At 49.7% G+C, this 19,447-nt stretch overlaps 1 protein-coding gene across 1 annotated transcript; it reads left to right on the forward strand.

Moving 5' to 3' along the window:
* Nucleotides 1-1,025: 1,025 nt before the first annotated feature.
* Nucleotides 1,026-19,447, forward strand: LOC125723583 (activin receptor type-1B-like). The gene is made up of 9 exons (XM_049000315.1): nucleotides 1,026-1,198; nucleotides 15,303-15,542; nucleotides 16,009-16,269; nucleotides 16,384-16,614; nucleotides 16,834-17,001; nucleotides 17,583-17,739; nucleotides 17,983-18,107; nucleotides 18,432-18,562; nucleotides 18,743-19,447. The coding sequence occupies exons 1-9, from the start codon at nucleotides 1,108-1,110 to the stop codon at nucleotides 18,866-18,868; spliced, it is 1,530 nt and encodes a 509-aa protein (XP_048856272.1). The 5' UTR covers nucleotides 1,026-1,107; the 3' UTR covers nucleotides 18,869-19,447.

The following is a 19,447-nucleotide window of genomic DNA, read 5'->3' on the forward strand; positions in this document are numbered from 1 at the left end:
AGGGAGCCTTTGAAGCTTGTTTTTGTGGCTGACACCAAAATTCCCAACAAATCCTCGTAAGATTTTTCTTTTTTCGCTGTGATTTTTTTCCCATTTAGTATCAAAGTAACTTTTAATAAGAAAATTAATCGCTTCCATTTGTCATGCCAATATAAACCAAATCCTAGATAACATCAGTTTGATATGTTGAATATATAACAAGCCATCTGGTAGGAAGACCACTCACGTTCTGCGTCTGTATGTTTGTGTGTTTAACTTGAAAAACATAGAGTGGAGCAATGAAGAGAGTACAATCCACGGGATGTTATTGAGTTTTATGCATAATGTTGTATAACCAAGATTGGATGAGTTCATGTCATCTTATGACAGGGAGGACACTAGGCGGAGAAAACAGCGAAGTCTGACATGTAGTAACGTGGACACGTGTGATGTTTTTCTCAGGAGTGTGATTAACACTCTTCTGTATGGATCCAAACAGGCCCTTCTGATAAACACACCTAACGGCCGCCACGCCCAGGTCTGTGAATGCACTTACGTCTAGTCAGGTGGAGCAGGAAGAAAGTATCGGATGAACTTTGTGCCTCTTCAACGCAACTTAATACAATAAAAAATGTAAAGAGGATCTGTCCTGCGGCCACTGTACGAGTCACACAAAGACAGATCAGTTAACCGGGTGCAAAATTCTATTGTCTAACTTTTAAAAAATGCCACCTATGCTCTTTACAGTAAAATCGTACACGCATTGATTGCACATTTTTTTATCGCATCTTTTAACCTAAATAATTTATTTTATTTTTTAGTCGTTATTTACAAAATATTTCCGTACAACAAATAGTTATACTTTCAATAAAAAAATTAAATCCCTGCACTTGTGTCAAACCTCTATCATTATTATTATTATTATTGTTATTATTATTATTGTTGTTATTATTATTATTATTATTATTATCTGGATGTCCTTCTCTTTTACGGCCCCACAATAAAAAGCGAGGTGATGCTGCTAAGCGGGCGCGCGTCGCCTTTAAGAGGCGCATCCCTTTAAACGCGTCCCTGCCTGCCTGCCTGGCGGTCCGCTTCCCTTGTCAATATCGTACCTCTCATGCATTAATGCCTTGCGATGGGAATCTTTCAAACATGGCTAAAAGATACGCCGGTCTGAAGCTGCTGATCCTACTCGGCTCGCTGGCGAGCTGCGACGGTGGGTACCCGGTGGCTTTTCTGCTTCCCCCCCCAGCCCTGGGGGCATTTGAGCGATCTGCTCCAGTGTATTTATTTATGCGATCGCGGCGTAGGGGGGATCGGGATTGGGGCTAGATCTGGCATTTCCCGACTCTCAACATGGCGCTTGGATTTATTACCAGCAGCCTGCGTAGCGGGGCTGGTCCGCCGGCCGCCCGGGTCGCCCGGCCGTCTGCATGGCTTGCGGCTCCGTCCCCTCGGCGCCGTCGGCCGCACGGTCTCAAAGCGCCGCGCCATCGGCGGCAGGCAGTCCGCTTTAACAACACTGTATTATTACGACGGAAGGTGGGCAATAGGAGTTGGAGCCGAAGACCCTGCGCCAAGTGCGTGATGTGCGTCTTCGGACTGCGGCTCTTGCTTGCGGAGCGGCTGCTGGGCTCCCGGTGCCCCGCATTTGCGCAGGTGGAGGCGCCCGGTGTCCCGCGTCCAAGCCGAGCCTCCCTCCAGCACTTGTGGAGGATCCGGCAATTGGAAGGTCAAATTACTAGACTATATTGACCTTTTTGGAATTTCTGTATAATGGGGCAAATTAATTGTTTCACCGGGAATAAGATTCGTTCATGAGACATAAAACTACCCAGACAATAATCCTCGCGATTAGTTTGCATGATTGGATGCACAAATTTAGTTCTTGGGACCTGTTTAAATATGACACTCATTTGTGCGACCCGTATCCTTTAATAATCTCTAGGGCTTGTTTTCGTACTGGGGTACGCGTTATATCGTTTATATATACCATTCTTTATATAGTGCTACCCTTTTTAAAGAATAGTTGGCACTTGCTAGGCAGCTTGGTGGAACTTTATATGTGTAGCGTTCATACATCCATTTTATACCCTGTTATCCTGATCAGGAGTTTATTTGTGATGTAGTTTTTGGATGTTTGTAGAGAGATGTACAGAGAGGCTGCTTTATTCTGGACGGCAGATTGACCTGTGCCTCTGAAACTGTCAGGAAATCACTACAGACGGATTCCTGTAATATAGATTAGCTGGGGGCGGCTTCTGGTCAGGATTATTATTATTATTTTTTTAAATAAATGCTTTTAAAGGTTTCTTATGGCTACCTTGTCCAGGCCAGGGGTGTTAACTACTGCTAAGTTTGGTTTTAGTTTACCTCCTATCCCGGGTGGCAGGAGACATAATTACCGAGGTGTGAGGGGATTTCATTGGGGGTGTAGAGTTAAAATGAGCAGCCCTGGTGTGGGAAGGAGCCAGCCGCTTTCCTGCTGGACCCGTAAGAGTTGGTTCATCAGTGGACATTGTTTGACCTGCCTTCTGTGTCAGTAACAAACATATGATCACATACCGCAATAGCATCTGCGTTTTATACCATTAACTGTAGCCTCATATTAATACTTATTGATGTTCTGAGTATAATTATTGTTATTACTGGTGTTTCTGCTATTTACCTGGAAGAAAGACTGCATCATTCTCATCAGAGCTGATCTGCCGTTTGGGAGGATCTTGTTTCCATCGTGCCGCTGGATGACTTGTCCAGTTTATTGTATTTTCGAGGACGTCCTTCATCATTTCATGTTTCATTATTGCTGGAGAAACCCTCAGGCACCTACTGAACTTCAAAGAGTAGATTCTGGTGCAGAGATTCCAGTCTACAGGAGTTGCTTTAGATGCTGAGTGATTGGGTTTTGTAATATTTTTCGTAATGACGTCATTGATGGCAGTTTTGCTTGTTAATAAGGTAAGATAATGAAGGTGAATAATGAGAATGGATGGTAGGGTGTCTGTAAGGGGGGAGGTGATGCGAGGCCAGGCACATGGCAGCAGGAGGCCGTCCTGTCAGCGTAGACGGACGGGTCAGAGCGAGTCTGCCTGGGAGGTGGTCTGCCTGGGAGGTGGTCTGCCTGGGAGGTGGTCTGCCTGGGAGGTGGTCTGCCTGGGAGGTGGGCCGCACGCCTACCCTGTTCCGGCAGCCAGTGTGAACATCATCCCATTCATAGCCTGGCTGGTCTCTGCTTCCGAATGCGGAGGCCGGCCAGACACTGACATTTCCCCCTCTGCCGTAACGCTGGGCCGGGTGACGTTTCGTGCTGGGGAGATAACACGCTTTGATTCCCAAACATCTTAACTTGCGCTCTTCCTCGTGTGTTCCTTTCGGCGATAAAGGACTCATTAAGCGAGCATTTCTCGACACTTGGGTAACGGGGGCATCGCATTATCAGGCTTTTCTTATCATGGCTGCCAAAATACACACTGAATAGGTACAGTTTTGCAGCACAGCATGAGCAAATGACAAAACCAAAATGCCACGGTGGTTAGACCACAGAGCCTCCGGACGCGGCAGGCCTGGGGGCGCGGCAGGCCTGGGGGCGCGGCAGGCCTGGGGGCGCGGCAGGCCTGGGGACGCGGCAGGCCTGGGCTGTCCTCCTGTCTAAGGTTCACATAATACCACTGTGTCTTTGTGCTCTGGGGTTAAATTGCAGAGGCGGCTGCTCTGTGCCTTGGGGGGGAGGGGGGGCTATCGGACCCTTGAACGAGGGTCCTGAAACGCTACAGCAAATATTCAGAAATTTCTAGAAAGTGCAGTAATCATAGTTCAACATTGGTGGTGGGGGGAGCACAGTTTTCCTATTTAGGTCAGATTTCCGAGTCATTTTTGGATGCCGAGAACTTTTCGTTCATTTTGCTTTAATGCTTATAACATTAATCATTTTTTAAAATTTAAGTTGTTGTGGTTGTTGATGTGTTAAATATGTAACTCAACGCTAGTCACTGTATTACTTGGTATTAGGAAAGTAGGAATCTGCTTTAACTCCTTGTGGTTCTTAGGTGAATTGCTGTGGCATTGGGGCTGCGCTGAAATAAGTCTTTATTCTGTGTGTGAGCTTCACTGCTCGATGCTGAGAGGGCTTGATGTGATTCGCTGAATTCTGTCTGTACTGCTCGCCGTCTGTACTGGCCCAGTTCCTGACCCCATTTATGCCTGTCATTCGCGCTTCCGTGTCTGAGGGCCCACTGCGAATCCCTCCTCAGCTCCGTATCCAAGCGTCGAACGAGCTCTGGCCACCTTTGTTTTCGTTCTCAGTTCCGGTGGGATGGGATGGGGGGGCGGAGCCCCGATTGGCATCATTTGGTGCGATTAGACCCGGCAGGCGTCCGTGACCGACAGTGACACGGCCCCCCCTAGGACACGGCCCCCCTGTGACACGGCCCCCCTGACGCTACCATTGCCCGTCTGACTCGTCTTGCTGTGATCTGGGTCTGCATATGACCAGAGTCATGCTGGTGGGAGTCGGATGGATCGGCTGGTCTGCGGTTGGTCTCTGAGTGTCTCCTGCAGAAGCTGCCCCCTCCCCACCTGGTGTAGACCTGTCTGAACTGTCATGGAACAATACCTGCAGTGTACATTTGCCAGGCCCCGCCCCCCTTTCTGCCCAGCCTCCACCACCATGCCTATGTCTGGAAGTTCAGGCTCCGCCCACTGTCACGTGACCTTTCTTCAGCTACTGCCGCTGTTTGTCTGGATAGCTGGGCCTCGTCCCTTTGGTCTGTGTGTCTGTGTCTGTGTCTGTCTGTGTGTCTCTGTGTGTCTCTGTGTGTCTGTCTGTGTGTCTGTGTGTCTGTGTGTCTGTGTCTCTGTGTCTCTGTGTCTCTGTGTCTCTGTGTCTCTGTCTGTGTCTGTCTGTGTGTCTGTGTGTCTCTGTGTCTGTACACACACGCGCATGTATGTTTGTCATTATTACATTGTGATAAAGATTTGTAACTTTTTACCTAACATTTTTGGTCCCCACAAGGATAACCCCAGTTTTAGAAAAATCTGTGATCACAATCAAAAAAGTAAAAATGCCAAACAGTCTTGTATTTAGTTTGATTACTTGTGGTTAAGGCTTGGGCTGGGTGGGGGTTAGGGTTGAGATTAGAGTTCCACCCATATAAAACATACGAGTACATGGATTTTGCTTGTGTGTGCGTGCCCCCCCCCCCCCCCCCCCCCGCCTCAGTGCACGTCTCCCCATTATCCCTGTCAGGACATGTATTTAAGTATTTATGAGCTGATCGTAAATCATTGTGAATTAACCATCGTGCGCGTTAGGTGATCATGTGACAGGTATGAGGTTCAGCCTTGGGCCTGTGATCTTGGCCGGCTTCTCCGTGTTGCGTTTCCACAGCAGACCTGCTGGTATACATGTTCTCCTGTGCAAACTGCTGCAGGTGTGACTGTGACCGGGGACTCGGATCCCCATGAGCGCTTGTGCTGCAGATGGCCTCCACTCCCGGTCTCTTCAGTCTGGAGTTGGGGGCAGTCGGCTCTCCTGGGCCACGCTTGCAGTTGGCTGGCTCTGGCTCGGCCTCTTCCGACCGGAGTGCGTGGTTCCCCTGTAGGTCAGACGGCGCCGCTCCGCGCGTCGCCCTGACGGGAGCCGGTTTTTCCGGTGTGTCACGCCGCACGGCATTTCGCCGTCGCCGCTGCCATTCCTGTCTAGCGGCGCCTCAGGACGGCATTTCCGGTTCCACAGGCAGGCACCGACACGTTCCTCTCTGGCGAGTTTTGCCGTCTTTGGGTGAGACGGTCGGTGGTGGATGTTTGTACGGCAGGCGGTGAGGGGCCCGGCGGGGGTGTGTGGGGGGGGCGTGTCTGGCTGCGGGCCCATCTGTCGCCGTAAAGGCCAGGTGGGTCGTTTGGCTCCCCAGGGCTGTGTCAGCGAGGTCTGCGCCACACTGGGTCTGCGCCCTGTCATCGAAATGGACTTTGCCATCCCCCCCAAACCGGACGGCTCTAACGAAGTGGTGATGTCATTGCACGCATCTGCCCAAGGATCAGAGCCAGGTGGAGTGTATGTGTGCTTCTTGCATTCCTGGGATATGCAGAGGGTCACCTCCCCGAATAATCTTCAGACACTTTTAGGGGGGGTCCACAAAGGGAGCCTGCATTTCCTGCAGAAAGGGCTCAAGTTTTGTTCTGACATGTGGACATGCTGACTTTCCTCAACTTTTCGTTCTTTGGGTGCAGAGAGTAGCAGTGAGTTCAGGAGTAATGAACTGCTGGTTACACCTCACTGGAATAAGGGAACCTTCAGATCAGGGAGGAGCAGACAGTCTACTGCAGACTGCCCTACAGTGTGATGTAGACCTCATGCTGGCAGTTTTGTCACTGGGAAGCCGAATCTCCCAGTGTTCTCGGCCACTTGGGGCTGGGTGTAGCTGTGTAGCTTCCAGTGTGAATATAACACAACCTTCCATCCCAACCCCACCTTTCCCTTCCCCGAACAACAGATCTTGTATTTCTATACTGTATGTCACTGAATTACAAATAAACATTCCAGTTTTTGGGGAGGTGGGGGCTATGGGAGGTGGGGGCTATGGGAGGTGGGGGCGTGAGAGAGGTGAAGGTTTGGCTGTAGGACTAGGAGCTGCTCCGGTGTTGGAGGTGATGACGAGAAGAGTGCCGCTTGGGCGTAAACGGGGCCCCGGGCGCTGCACTCTCATCAGTGTAGTTAGTGATGCAGCTGATGGGGTGGTGGGCTTGCCCCCCCCCCAGCATTGATCTGTATAGGAGAGTGGGGGCAGTTGCCAGAGATTTTTCTTTATATTCATTCCTCGCCCCCATCTACTGGCGTCTGCCTGTCTTTGACGGCTCGATGTCTAGATGCTGCCTGGATCTAATTTCAGGCCTCATCTGGGATGACGGCGCTGAAGTGCACCCCCTCCCCCCCAAACATGTATTTTCGACCCACACTTTGTGCCAGAGGCCAGGATTTCATTCATGGGCAGCATACCTGTGCTGGTGGAGGGCAGCGGCCATCCGGGCGCTCTGCGAATCCGCACACACACAGCACACACACAGCACACACACAGCACACACACAGCACACACACAGCACATACTCACACACAGCACACACACAGCACATACTCACACACAGCACACACACAGCACACACACAGCACACACTCAGCACACACTCAGCACACACACAGCACACACTCAGCACACACACAGCACACACTCACACACAGCACACACACAGCACACACACTCACACACTCTCACACACACACACACACACTCATACACAGCACACACTCACACACAGCACACACACACTCATACACAGCACATGCATACACAGCACATGCACACACGCACACAGTACATACACACTCACAGCACACGCACACACTCATACACACTCACAGCACACGCACACACTCATACACACACACTCACACACTCTCACACACTCTCACACACACACACACACACTCATACACAGCACACACACACTCACACACTCATACACACACACACACACACTCATACACAGCACACACTCACACACAGCACACACACACTCATACACAGCACATGCATACACAGCACATGCACACACGCACACAGTACATACACACTCACAGCACACGCACACACTCATACACACTCACAGCACACGCACACACTCATACACACTCACAGCACACGCACACACTCATACACACTCACAGCACACGCACACACAGCACACGCACACACAGCACACGCACACACAGCACACGCACACACAGCACACGCACACACTCATACACAGCACGCACACGCACACAGTACACGCTCACAGCACACGCACACAGCACACAGTACACGCACACAGTACACGCTCACAGCACACGCACACAGTACACACTCATATACACACGCACACACTCATATACACAGCACACACACACTTTTTGTTAATTGCCTGCGGGAGCCTGATGTGCCGCAGAGCAGGCGTCTATTTAATGTCATTTTAAAGCCCTAATCCCTTTCACAGCCTGGGATAAGAGGCCTTTGACAGACATCAGATCTGGTGACACTCAAGTTTTCATGTGGAAATTTAGACGACAACAAAAAAAAATATGCTTCAAAGGGGCGAACTTTACGAGCCATGATGTCACTATGGGACCTTGTTAAATGAACAAATCAGGCTTCTGCACAGCCAGCTATGTGTCACCTGACCATGGAAAAGTTGGGGGCTGAAAAGGAGGGTCGGATAAGTTTGTTTTTCTTTTCCTTCGCTCTGCTTATTTGATACTGTGGCTATTTTAGTTTCTCAGTGCTTGACTTACCTCAAGCAGACTTGATGTTCTGGTGAAAGTCACATGGTACATTTGGTCATTTTCTGTTTTAAAAAGAACTTTTCTATAGAGGATTCACACCAACCACCACCCAATGTCTGTAGTATGACAAAATTCACATTGTATGGTTGTGGTCTCAACTGGTTCCAGTGGTACCTGGGAACCTGTGCAGGAACACTCTCACTTACCCCCTCCTTTCAGTAGGGTAGGGCAGCTGGTACTTAAATACAGTGAGTTACCCCCCTCACACACACACACACACACACACACACACACACACACGCATGCACACATGCTTTATCTCTGCAGCATGATCCCGTTGGGAGCACGTGGACCCAAGTAGAGTCCATTTCTAAAACCACATACTGCTCGTGAGCCACGGGAACCTGCACCAGTCGTACCGATTTTTCTCATCCTGGGGAGGAACACCGTCTCCCTGTACGCAGTGATAGACACCGGACACCGTAGGCACAAAGGAAGGTGGAGCCGTGTGTAGCCAGCCCACCTAACCCCCCCCCCCCCCCCACAACATCAAATCGGGGCTTTTCTGATTCCTGCTGGGCAGCCAGTTGGGCACGAATCATACACATCTTCCCGGGACGGAATGGAGATGTGGAGGAGCTGTGGTGAATCTGCCTGGTCGCCTCGGTGATGCCGGTGCTGTAACACGTCTGTCATGTAACACGTCTGTCATGTAACACGTCTGTCATGTAACACGTCTGTCATGTAACACGTCTGTCATGTAAGGGATGATTGTGAACTGTCTCTGACTTCAGTGAATTTAGACCCCCTTCAGAGGTGGCCTGCTTACACTTTGACACTTTCTTCTCACCGTTTAAATCTGCTTTTGGGGGGGGGGGTATGAAAATGCTCGTTTTATGACTCTTATCCTCCATCTGTGGGGCTTCTGACCATGTAGCTCATTAATGTGAGCTGTGTCATGTGATTTACGTCCTTCGAAGTTCGCTTGGCTGTTCGGATGTCTTGCTAATATGTGATACGTTTTTTTTTTTACATAATCAGAATTTCATCAGGAACCTGGAGCTGGACCCCTCTGGTCACCAGTCTCTGATTAAATGCAGATCACTGTGAGGTACTGGGCATGACTCAGCGCTGGAGTTGGAACAAAACGACATTCTCCAAGCTTAGTTTAAACTGTGTGAAGGATGGAATCCTAGAACATGCCCCCCACAAAGTGCTGTGGAAAGCAGGGGGTGGCAAAGAGCGGAGTCCAGTTTCTTAGGAACATTATCAGTTTGTGTGAGTGAATATATCTAGGAATCACAGCAGAAAGATGCCAGCTTAATCTACTCAATAGTTATGATATTAATGATTAAGAATGTTGAGCTACTGCATCATAGCTAAATTGCTCAGTTTCCTGCTAATCTTACTGAGAGAGAAACTCATTGGAGTTCAGTAATTATTAGTTCCGAAATCTGAATTAAAGCTCATTTGCGGGGAAATGGGTAGTCAGTCTGTGAGGTTTCGAAAATAGTGCAGTGCAAACGTTTTAAAGAGTCACTTTTGTATAAATTAAAATACAACAGTGAACTGACAAAATGGATGTGATGTAATTCACACCTTTGGCAAATGGGGGGGGGGGGGGGATTGACCAATATGTGAACCTTGCGGAACACCGCAAGTGAGGGGAGTGCAAAACTTAAAAAGAAAATCTAATGGCAGCAGGCTTTCACTTTTTGTAGGTAGGTTGGGATTGAAATTACAGGGGGTGATGAGGTCTCTCCATGTTATACAGTATTATCGGGGACCTTTTGGGAAAGTGGTTTGGCTCCGTGCAGTCAGGATGGACCTGCCCTTTTCCCTACTACCCAGTCAGGATGGACCCGCCCTTTTCCCTACTACCCAGTCAGGATGGACCTGCCCTTTTCCCTACTACCCAGTCAGGATGGACCCGCCCTTTTCCCTACTACCCAGTCAGGATGGCCCCGCCCTTTTCCCTACTACCCAGTCAGGATGGACCCGCCCTTTTCCCTACTACCCAGTCAGGATGGACCCGCCCTTTTCCCTACTACCCAGTCAGGATGGACCCGCCCTTTTCCCTACTACCCAGTCAGGATGGACCTGCCCTTTTCCCTACTACCCAGTCAGGATGGACCCGCCCTTTTCCCTACTACCCAGTCAGGATGGCCCCGCCCTTTTCCCTACTACCCAGTCAGGATGGACCCGCCCTTTTCCCTACTACCCAGTCAGGATGGCCCCGCCCTTTTCCCTACTATCCAGTCAGGATGGCCCCGCCCTTTTCCCTACTATCCAGTCAGGATGGACCCGCCCTTTTCCCTACTACCCAGTCAGGATGGACCCGCCCTTTCCCTACTACGCAGTCAGGATGGCCCTGCCCCTTTATCCTACTATGCAGTCAGGATGGCCCCGCCCCTTTATCCTACTATCCAGTCAGGATGGCCCCGCCCCTTTATCGTACTACCCAGTCAGGATGGACCCGCCCTTTTCCCTACTACCCAGTCAGGATGGACCCGCCCTTTTCCCTACTACCCAGTCAGGATGGCCCCGCCCTTTTCCCTACTACCCAGTCAGGATGGACCCGCCCTTTTCCCTACTACCCAGTCAGGATGGACCCGCCCTTTTCCCTACTATCCAGTCAGGATGGACCTGCCCTTTTCCCTACTATCCAGTCAGGATGGACCCGCCCTTTTCCCTACTACCCAGTCAGGATGGACCCGCCCTTTCCCTACTACGCAGTCAGGATGGCCCTGCCCCTTTATCCTACTATCCAGTCAGGATGGCCCCGCCCCTTTATCCTACTATCCAGTCAGGATGGCCCCGCCCCTTTATCGCACTATCCAGTGAGGATGGCCCCGCCCCTTTACCGTACTATCCAGTCAGGATGGCCCCGCCCCTTTATCGTACTACCCAGTCAGGATGGCCCCGCCCCTTTCCCGTACTACTAGGAACAGGTCTTTGACATTGAAGTGATCCTGCTCCATGTGTTTATCACAATCATCATATTTGAAAGGTTTTAAAGAGCAAAATTTTAAGCTTGATGGGGATGTCTGACTAAACCTGGGAGGCTGTGTCATGTTCTGGTGGATTTTGTGGAAAGAAATTCTCACAGGAAACTTCTCGTTGTGGAATTTAAATTGATCATAGAGTTTTTAATTCTAAGGGATGATTTCATATTTAAAGAATGCAGAATTGACGTCAAACGGAGGACATGCCTCATACCGTATTTGGCATTCTGTCAGAACTGAATTTCATATCGGGACGGGAATCGGTATGAGTCAGTATTCATCTCTATGAAGTCAAAAGTCCATCAGTCAAATTTTACAATGTGCAGTCCTCCGGAATCCTCACTGTGTTCCTTTGGTTTGCTCCATAGTTAAGTTCACAAAAATGTGATGTGCCTTGTTATGTATTAGGTATTGTGTGCAGAACGTCTGTGTCTTACCAGCAGAATGTTTTGCAGTGTAAACATTACCTGCTGGTGTCTTTTGGTTTGGATGCACATTTGTTTATGGATTTGAAGATCTCACTTGCTTGAGATGGATTGAATCCCATGGTTCACTCCCTTTTGTGAGGCACCTCTCCGCTTCAGGCGAGGATCGTCCCCCAAGGGCAGAACTCCTCTGCCTAGGTCTTTGTCCTTATGTTACGCTTTTCGTTTTATGCTAACTTAATGAAAATGTAGGGTGTGTGTTTGGAAAGGGGTATAATTGTGTGCATTTCTGGAGTGTTTGCCTTAGCATGGCTGTCCTACTATTCATGAAGCTTTTGTGAGGTATTGTACAGGAGTTCTGTGGCCATCGTTTTATCGAACAACTGCTGAATGTTGGCTAGAAGAGACAGCCGACTGGTGCTGTAATAAGAAGACACCCCCTCACCCCTGGGTTTTGAACTTCATGATGTTTTGTGCGGCTTACTGTACCATGAAAGCATATCCGCCCCCTGGGTGATGGTCGTCTTTGTTTCTTCTTGACACTGAATGTTATCTGATCTTCAGCCAAGACTGAATATTAGACATAAAGGGAACCCAAGTGAACAAACTTTCTTTTATGTATTTCTGTGATTTTATAGGATGTGTGAAACGCCATTTGAGGAAAAGCATTAACCCTATTACACTGGGCTGAAAACATCACTTTTGAAATTACTCTAAAACTTTCTGTAGTTCTTGCTCAGTCTCTCTGAGCAGTGGAAGAGTTTGAACAATGTTGATCTCCTTCACTTCTGGGACGTGTTGGTTTATCGATAAAATCCGCTTGTTTCATATCATGCCACATCCACGTGGTTTGTCCTAGTCAAGGCTCATACCTAAACCAATGTCTTTTAGCCATTCCAAAGTAGACGTGTGTATGAGTTTTGGATGGTTGCATGATCTTCTTCCTGCTGACTTAATGTTCTGTGGAACTTCGGGTGACTGGCAAAGAGTTTGAGCTGAATCCTCTGTTCAGCAGCAAGACAGAGTCGAGGAGAAAACCTGTTCTGTCCACAGTGTTTCTGACGGTGGAATCATGAACTTCAGCCTCCCCCAAGCAAAGGTTGCGGTCCTTGGTTGTAGCTGTTAGGTTCTTTATTACTCACTGGATGCTTTGTCACATTGGTCTTGGAAAGTGTTTCTATGATATCCTATAAAATTCTGACTTTATTTGAGTCACTCATGACTGGAACTAACCTGTAACCCTTCCAAAACGGCTGTACAAACGTTATTTTTTTTAGGATCTTGAGGTATTCCTGTTGACTGTTGCAGATGCCTTTAAAAAGCTGTGTAAAGTTATCTAGAGGTGTCCTTTCCAGAGCTTTGCCCTAAAACTGTCTCTAATGGCTGACCATAGTTATTTCGGAGTAAAACTTCACACCTGTAGATAGGGACTTTTCACATCAAGTAAAAATAAGGGAAAGTAAAATGTTTTTATCTGCAGCCCTGACCCAGAAGAAGATAAATGTGGGAAATGTAGAAATGGCAGGGCGGGGAGTACAGCGTGTCCGGACGCAGTCATACGCCATATTTTTGGTTTTCAAGTCCAGCAGGTTTCCTAACATGAGTTGTCAGGATAATGGAGAATGCCTCACGTGGATGCTGTGCTTCTCCATTCTCTCCCGGAAAAGTGGGCCTAGGAGTCTGGCAGCAGAACCTGGCAGGCGGGGTGATAAATGAAAATGTAGAAGGGGGCAGCGTCTGCGCATTCATTACCTTTATTGCTCGGAGGGGGATTACAGAAGGGATTTTATCAGGGCGACCACGCGTGGTTTTGTCAAAGCCTTGTCACCATTTTAATCAGCAGGAAGTTCCTTCCGCAAAAGTTGTGCTGATCTCGGGCCAGTCTTCTGCTGTTCTGAGAAGGTGACCTTATAAATTAGTCATTTTACCACTCTAATCACTTGGAAAGAATCAGAATTTTTTACACGTTTGTCTGCGATGTCACAAAGGAAATGATAATGGCTGACTCTGCTTAGTATGTGTAACCTCCGTACTGTGGGAATCTGAACGTGGGTGACTACATGTGCGTTTTGCAATAACCAAGGGGAATGAATAGAGGTTTTGATTGGGTCAGAGATGTTTAGGTGCTGAGAGGGGGGGCAGGGGAGCAGGAGCGTCTGTATTTCCCGACCTGAATGCTCTGCATGTTACCTGTTGCCTCCTGGACTCTAAGCACAGAAGCTCTGGGGATTTTAGGGTTTTATTGTAGCACCTGACATTGGCCTGGAAGCGTGAGAACTAAGACCCCATGGTCACATGATCCAAAATGATGACCCTTCGCATACAGAAGTATAGCAGTACGCGAGCATCCCCTAAACATGCATCCGAGAAGTGAGCGTTCAGGGGTTAGGGTTAGGGTTAGGGGCAGGGGTGGAGCGTTTAGGTCCGGAAAGTAAAAATCCAGACCAAAATTTTGTTTCAGCCAACCAGTTGAGGACTCTGTGACTCTTTAGACTCAACTGGTTGGTTGAAACAAAATCCTGGCCTTTTATATTCCTGCGATGGCAAGCCCACCTACTGTAGATGTGTTTATCCCGATGTGATGAAATGCTGTTTGACACGCCCAGATTGGCATGTCTCAGGTTCATCTGCTTGGTATCTGTTTAGTAAACCATGCGACAGAGTTTCTCCTCTGGCTGCTGTTACTTATTGCGTAAACAAACCCTGTCACACACTGTGAGTGACTGTGAGCGCCCTCTGCTGGACATTTATGCACTTATATTGGCACCTACTCTGTGCAATTATTACTTGTACTCAGTCACTTTGTTTTCAACACCAAATTACAGCTTTATTGCCTTCTCTATTATGCAGTTCTTTTCTAGCACACAGGATCCCTTTTGGTGTGAACCTGGCATTTCTGTTCACAAATGTAAAAGGCTTTGAAGTCTTTTAAACCTGTTCCCATATTAACCCTATTATTAGCTTACTGATCCATACATCAGTATGACCCATAGTTAGAGGCTACCGTATTTCTGCTAAATCCTTAGGCCCTCGGATAATCAGAGTCGGGGGGGAGGTGTGGATGAGGTCAGCCATTAACCATTGAAAATGAATGTGCTCCTCTACTGGAGCGGACTGGCTTCTGCAGTGGGGAGGTGCTTAATGAGATGGTACCGCTGCCTCCCGAGTGCTGTGTAATTGGTTTACAAGCTCCACTGCTGTTCATTTGTCATATATAATGGCGACGTGGATATTCACACGTGACTTCTTTTTCTTTTTTTCCTTTTTTCATTCATTGGCAGTGAGTGTGGGTCAGATATTCTCCATCTTCTGGTCGTTAAGTGATTCCCGAATTAGGGGGAGGGCAGGCTTGGGGAGCAGCGTGAGGCGTTTCCATTCTGAGCAAACAAAGGCTGTGTTATGTTCCGACACATCGCTGCCGGGCTCCTCGTCCCCCCCCCCTCCCCCCCCCCCCCCCGGCTGCTGTCTGGGTGGAGATGGGGTGGCACCGATGCTCCTCCTCTTCTTCTGTTTCCTTGTCCTCATCGCCCCCCCACTTCGGCCCTGCCGCTGAGCTTTTTCCATCTTCGCCAACAGCCCTGAGATGCAACTGCACGGAGTGTGAGAAGACGGGCTACCAGTGCGTGACCGATGGGGCCTGCATGGCGTCTACGTCTTTTATCGAGGGCCAGGAGCACCACATTCGCATCTGCATCACGCGCGAGAAGCTGGTGCCCCCAGGGCAGCCGTTCTACTGCCTGAGCGCCGAGGGGCTGCTCAACACACACTGCTGCTACACCGACTACTGCAACAGCGTCGACCTCAAGGTCCCATCCGGTGAGACGCGCTGTACCCGCCGTTCCCCCACCGCATAGCTGGTTCTACATTCTAAAAAGAATTTTCCTAAATCCATTTACTGATCTGCCCTGTGTTTCTGTATACGTTCTGCTCAGCAAATTTTAATAGTGACCCCTTCAGGTCGGGCGGTCACATAATCCATGTCAGAGGGGACGGAGTTTGAGAGCTATCATTTCAATTAACAGTACCTGGGTTTCACTTAAGCACTGAGTTCTTGCTGTGTGCTGATTGGTCAGACAGCTGATTGGTCAACAGCTGGATGAGTCCTTCATTCAAGGAAACAAACCAGTAAAACCATAAGAATAATCGAACTAATTAGCTGAGCAGTGGAGCCGTTCAGGTGTGAAGTGGCTTCTGGGATGGACCTCATGGTCTTTTGAAAGCATGTTTACTTCACCAGCATGTTAACCTGTTAACATCCGCCCACCCCCACCCCCATCCTCAGTCACAGCGAAGCCAGGCGAGGACCCGGGCCCGGGGGCCTCCTGGGGCCCCGTGGAGCTGGTGGCAGTCATCGCGGGCCCCGTCTTCCTGCTGTGCCTGCTTCTCGTCGTGGGCGTCTTTCTGTTCCAGCACCACCAGCGCGCCTACAGCCACCGGCAGCGGCTGGGCGTGGAGGACCCCTCCTGTGACCACCTGTACCTGGCCAAGGACAAGACCCTGCAGGACCTCATCTTCGACCTGTCCACTTCCGGTTCTGGCTCCGGTGAGTCTACGTCTGCTCGCTGGCCATCTTTCCACCCCCGGCTCCTATCCTGCTGGGCCCCGGGTGCACGGCCCCAGCCCTGAGGTGTGGTGTCCCCCCCCCCTTCCACTTCAGGGCTGCCCCTCTTTGTCCAGCGGACTGTGGCGCGGACCATCGTGCTGCAGGAGATCATCGGGAAGGGACGCTTCGGCGAGGTGTGGCGGGGCAAGTGGCGCGGCGGCGACGTGGCCGTCAAGATCTTCTCGTCCCGTGAGGAACGTTCCTGGTTTCGTGAGGCCGAGATCTACCAGACCATCATGCTGAGGCACGAGAACATCCTGGGCTTCATCGCCGCTGACAACAAGGGTAAATGCACCAATCACAAACCAGAGTCCGTATCGTTAATAGCGGAAATAAACACTCTGGCTCTGCTCCCAGTCTGTCCCGGATGTGTTTTATTTAAAGCCGTGATTATTTCAGACCAGTCATTTCAAGGGTACAACAGCTGGTTCCTTCATGGGATGTGAGTCTGGAATCCTTCACCACCTGCTGGCTGAGTCGCTTCTCCGCTCTGCCCCTCCACAGATAATGGCACCTGGACCCAGCTGTGGCTGGTGTCCGATTACCACGAGCACGGCTCCTTGTTCGACTACCTGAACCGCTACTCGGTCACCATCGAGGGGATGATTAAGCTGGCCCTGTCGGCTGCCAGCGGCCTGGCCCACCTGCACATGGAGATCCTGGGCACCCAGGGTGAGAGTGTGGGGTCTATATCCAGCGGGCTTTAGGACCCAGGAGCCACATAACCTTGTAGATCCCAGATACCCAACATAGTTAAAAAGAACCAAGGACCTGAGTCCTGTGTCAAGCTGAGATCGAAGCAGTTTGTGAGACTGGATGTGATGAATTGCAAGGTGATTTACATGGAGAGAGCTGGCATGAGTTTGCAGGATTCCCGCCCGCTGAAGGCTCCGTCAATACTGTGTATTATCAGTGCTGCAGATCTCCTCCCTGTACTTGTTTTAAAGTGACAGAATCCCTTTTATTCACCTACCTACTGTAAAAGAATGCCTTTGGATACATTAGTGAATGTTTATTCCTGTGTTTAATTAGTCATCACCCTTATTTATGGAGATGTTCTTCAGTGGTGTGTGAGGGACGCTCATGTCTGGGATGTAGGACAGGAATGACACACATTGTGTAGAGAGGCTTTGTGCTGCCCCTCCACCCTGAACTCTTCTCACTTTTGCCTGACGCTGTCACCTCTGTCCCCTTCCACCTCTGTCCCCCTTCTTTCTCTCTCTTCACCTCTTTCTCTTTCTCTCCTTCTCCAGGGAAGCCAGGCATTGCCCACCGTGACCTCAAGTCCAAGAATATCTTGGTGAAGAAAAACTGCACGTGCGCTATCGCGGACCTGGGCCTGGCCGTCCGCCACGAGTCGGTCACCGACACGATAGACATCGCGCCCAACCAGCGCGTGGGCACCAAGAGGTACCATCTGGGCCAGAGGTGGGCAGTCTTATCCGCGAAGGGCCATTGTGTGTGCTGGTTTTTGGAATAACCTTTAGGGCAACCCAATCACCCCTTTAGTTGCTAATCTAATAATGGAGTCACAGCAACAACCAGCATACACCACTGCCTTTTCTGGATAAGATTGCCCATCCCTGGTTTGGGCCAAGTCCCACCCTTGACCTGTGGTCAGAACCACTTCTGGACCTGCTCTGTGTGCTGCAGGTACATGGCCCCCGAGGTTCTGGACGAGACCATCAACACCAGGCACTTTGACTCCTTCAAGTGCGCCGACATCTATGCCCTGGGCCTGGTGTACTGGGAGATCGCACGTCGCTGCAACGCGGGGGGTAAGGCCTAGCCATGTGGGGCTCTATGGGATGGGGGGGGCAGTATTCATCACACAGTGATGGGGGAAGAAATGTTAGAGCAAGAGGGATGAACATGGTGAATATGAGATGGGGGTAAAAAAAGACAACAGGAAACTGAAACTGCATCTTGAGAGGAAAATTAGATCGATGGCAGTGAAAGGAGTTCAGCAGAACTCTGTATATTTATTGATCACTGTACAGTGTGTCTGAGCATGCAGTCAGGGTGCAGTGTATCACTTTGAGTGTATGTGTAATATGCTGCGGGTGGATGACTTGCTGATCAGGAGTTGGGGGTGTTCCCAGGTATCCATGAGGAGTACCAGCTGCCCTACTATGACCTGGTACCCTCTGACCCCTCCATTGAAGACATGAGGAAGGTGGTGTGTGAGCAGAAGCTCCGACCCAACGTGCCCAACTGGTGGCAGAGTTACGAGGTCGGGGAGCCGCGCACGCACATACACACGCATACATGCACATACACACGCATACATGCACATACACACGCATACATGCACATACACGCGCATACATATGCATACACGCGCATACATGCGCATACACACACAAACACCCTCCAGAGCGCCCTAAAGGTCCTGCCCCCCCCCATGCTCCAGGCCCTGCGCGTGATGGGGAAGATCATGCGGGAGTGCTGGTACGCCAACGGCGCAGCGCGGCTGACGGCGCTGCGTATCAAGAAGACGCTGTCGCAGCTCAGCGTGCAGGAGGACATCAAAATCTGAGCCGAGTGGCAGGTGTCATCGCCACTGAAAGCAGAGCAACTTCGAAAAGTCCTGCCAGTTGAAAAGCCACAATCTGCGTTGTGACAAGGCCTACCTCACCTCTTCAGCCAAAACTACTGAGAAAGACCACACCCCAGTAACCCTCGCCCCAAAACGTCTGAACACTCCCTTTAGTGACCTCCCTGTTCCCACTGAAGTGGGCCGCAGACTACTACTATAATACTACTACTATACTACTATAATACTACTACTATATTACTATTACTACTACTATTAGTACTACCACTACTATTACTACCGCTACCACTATTATTACTACTACTAGTACTACTACTATTACTTCTTCTACTACTATGAACACTCTTACTGCCCTTTTAATTTATGAATTGCTGTACAGTGTTTCTGTACCTTTTCTATTTAATCTTTTTAATCTCCCGACAAATAACTCCTTCCCCCATCCTAAGACCAACATTTCTTAATTTCTTCTTGTCTGTGTAAAACTGCCCTCTTCCGATCTGTCGTCTTTGTCAGAAGGTGTTTGACTTTGTACAGAGAGTTGAGGCGGGGGTGGGGTGCAGG

This window comes from Brienomyrus brachyistius, unplaced genomic scaffold, assembly GCF_023856365.1.
Source record: "Brienomyrus brachyistius isolate T26 unplaced genomic scaffold, BBRACH_0.4 scaffold50, whole genome shotgun sequence".
Classification (NCBI taxonomy): Eukaryota; Metazoa; Chordata; class Actinopteri; order Osteoglossiformes; family Mormyridae; genus Brienomyrus; species Brienomyrus brachyistius.

Coding starts and splice junctions, on each gene's coding strand:
- LOC125723583 (XM_049000315.1), top strand. CDS start 1,108: ATGCCTTGCGATGGGAATCTTTCAAACATGGCTAAAAGATACGCCGGT. Junction 16,615..16,833: donor CATCGCCGCTGACAACAAGG/GTAAATGCACCA, acceptor GCCCCTCCACAG/ATAATGGCACCTGGACCCAG. Junction 18,563..18,742: donor ACTGGTGGCAGAGTTACGAG/GTCGGGGAGCCG, acceptor CCCATGCTCCAG/GCCCTGCGCGTGATGGGGAA.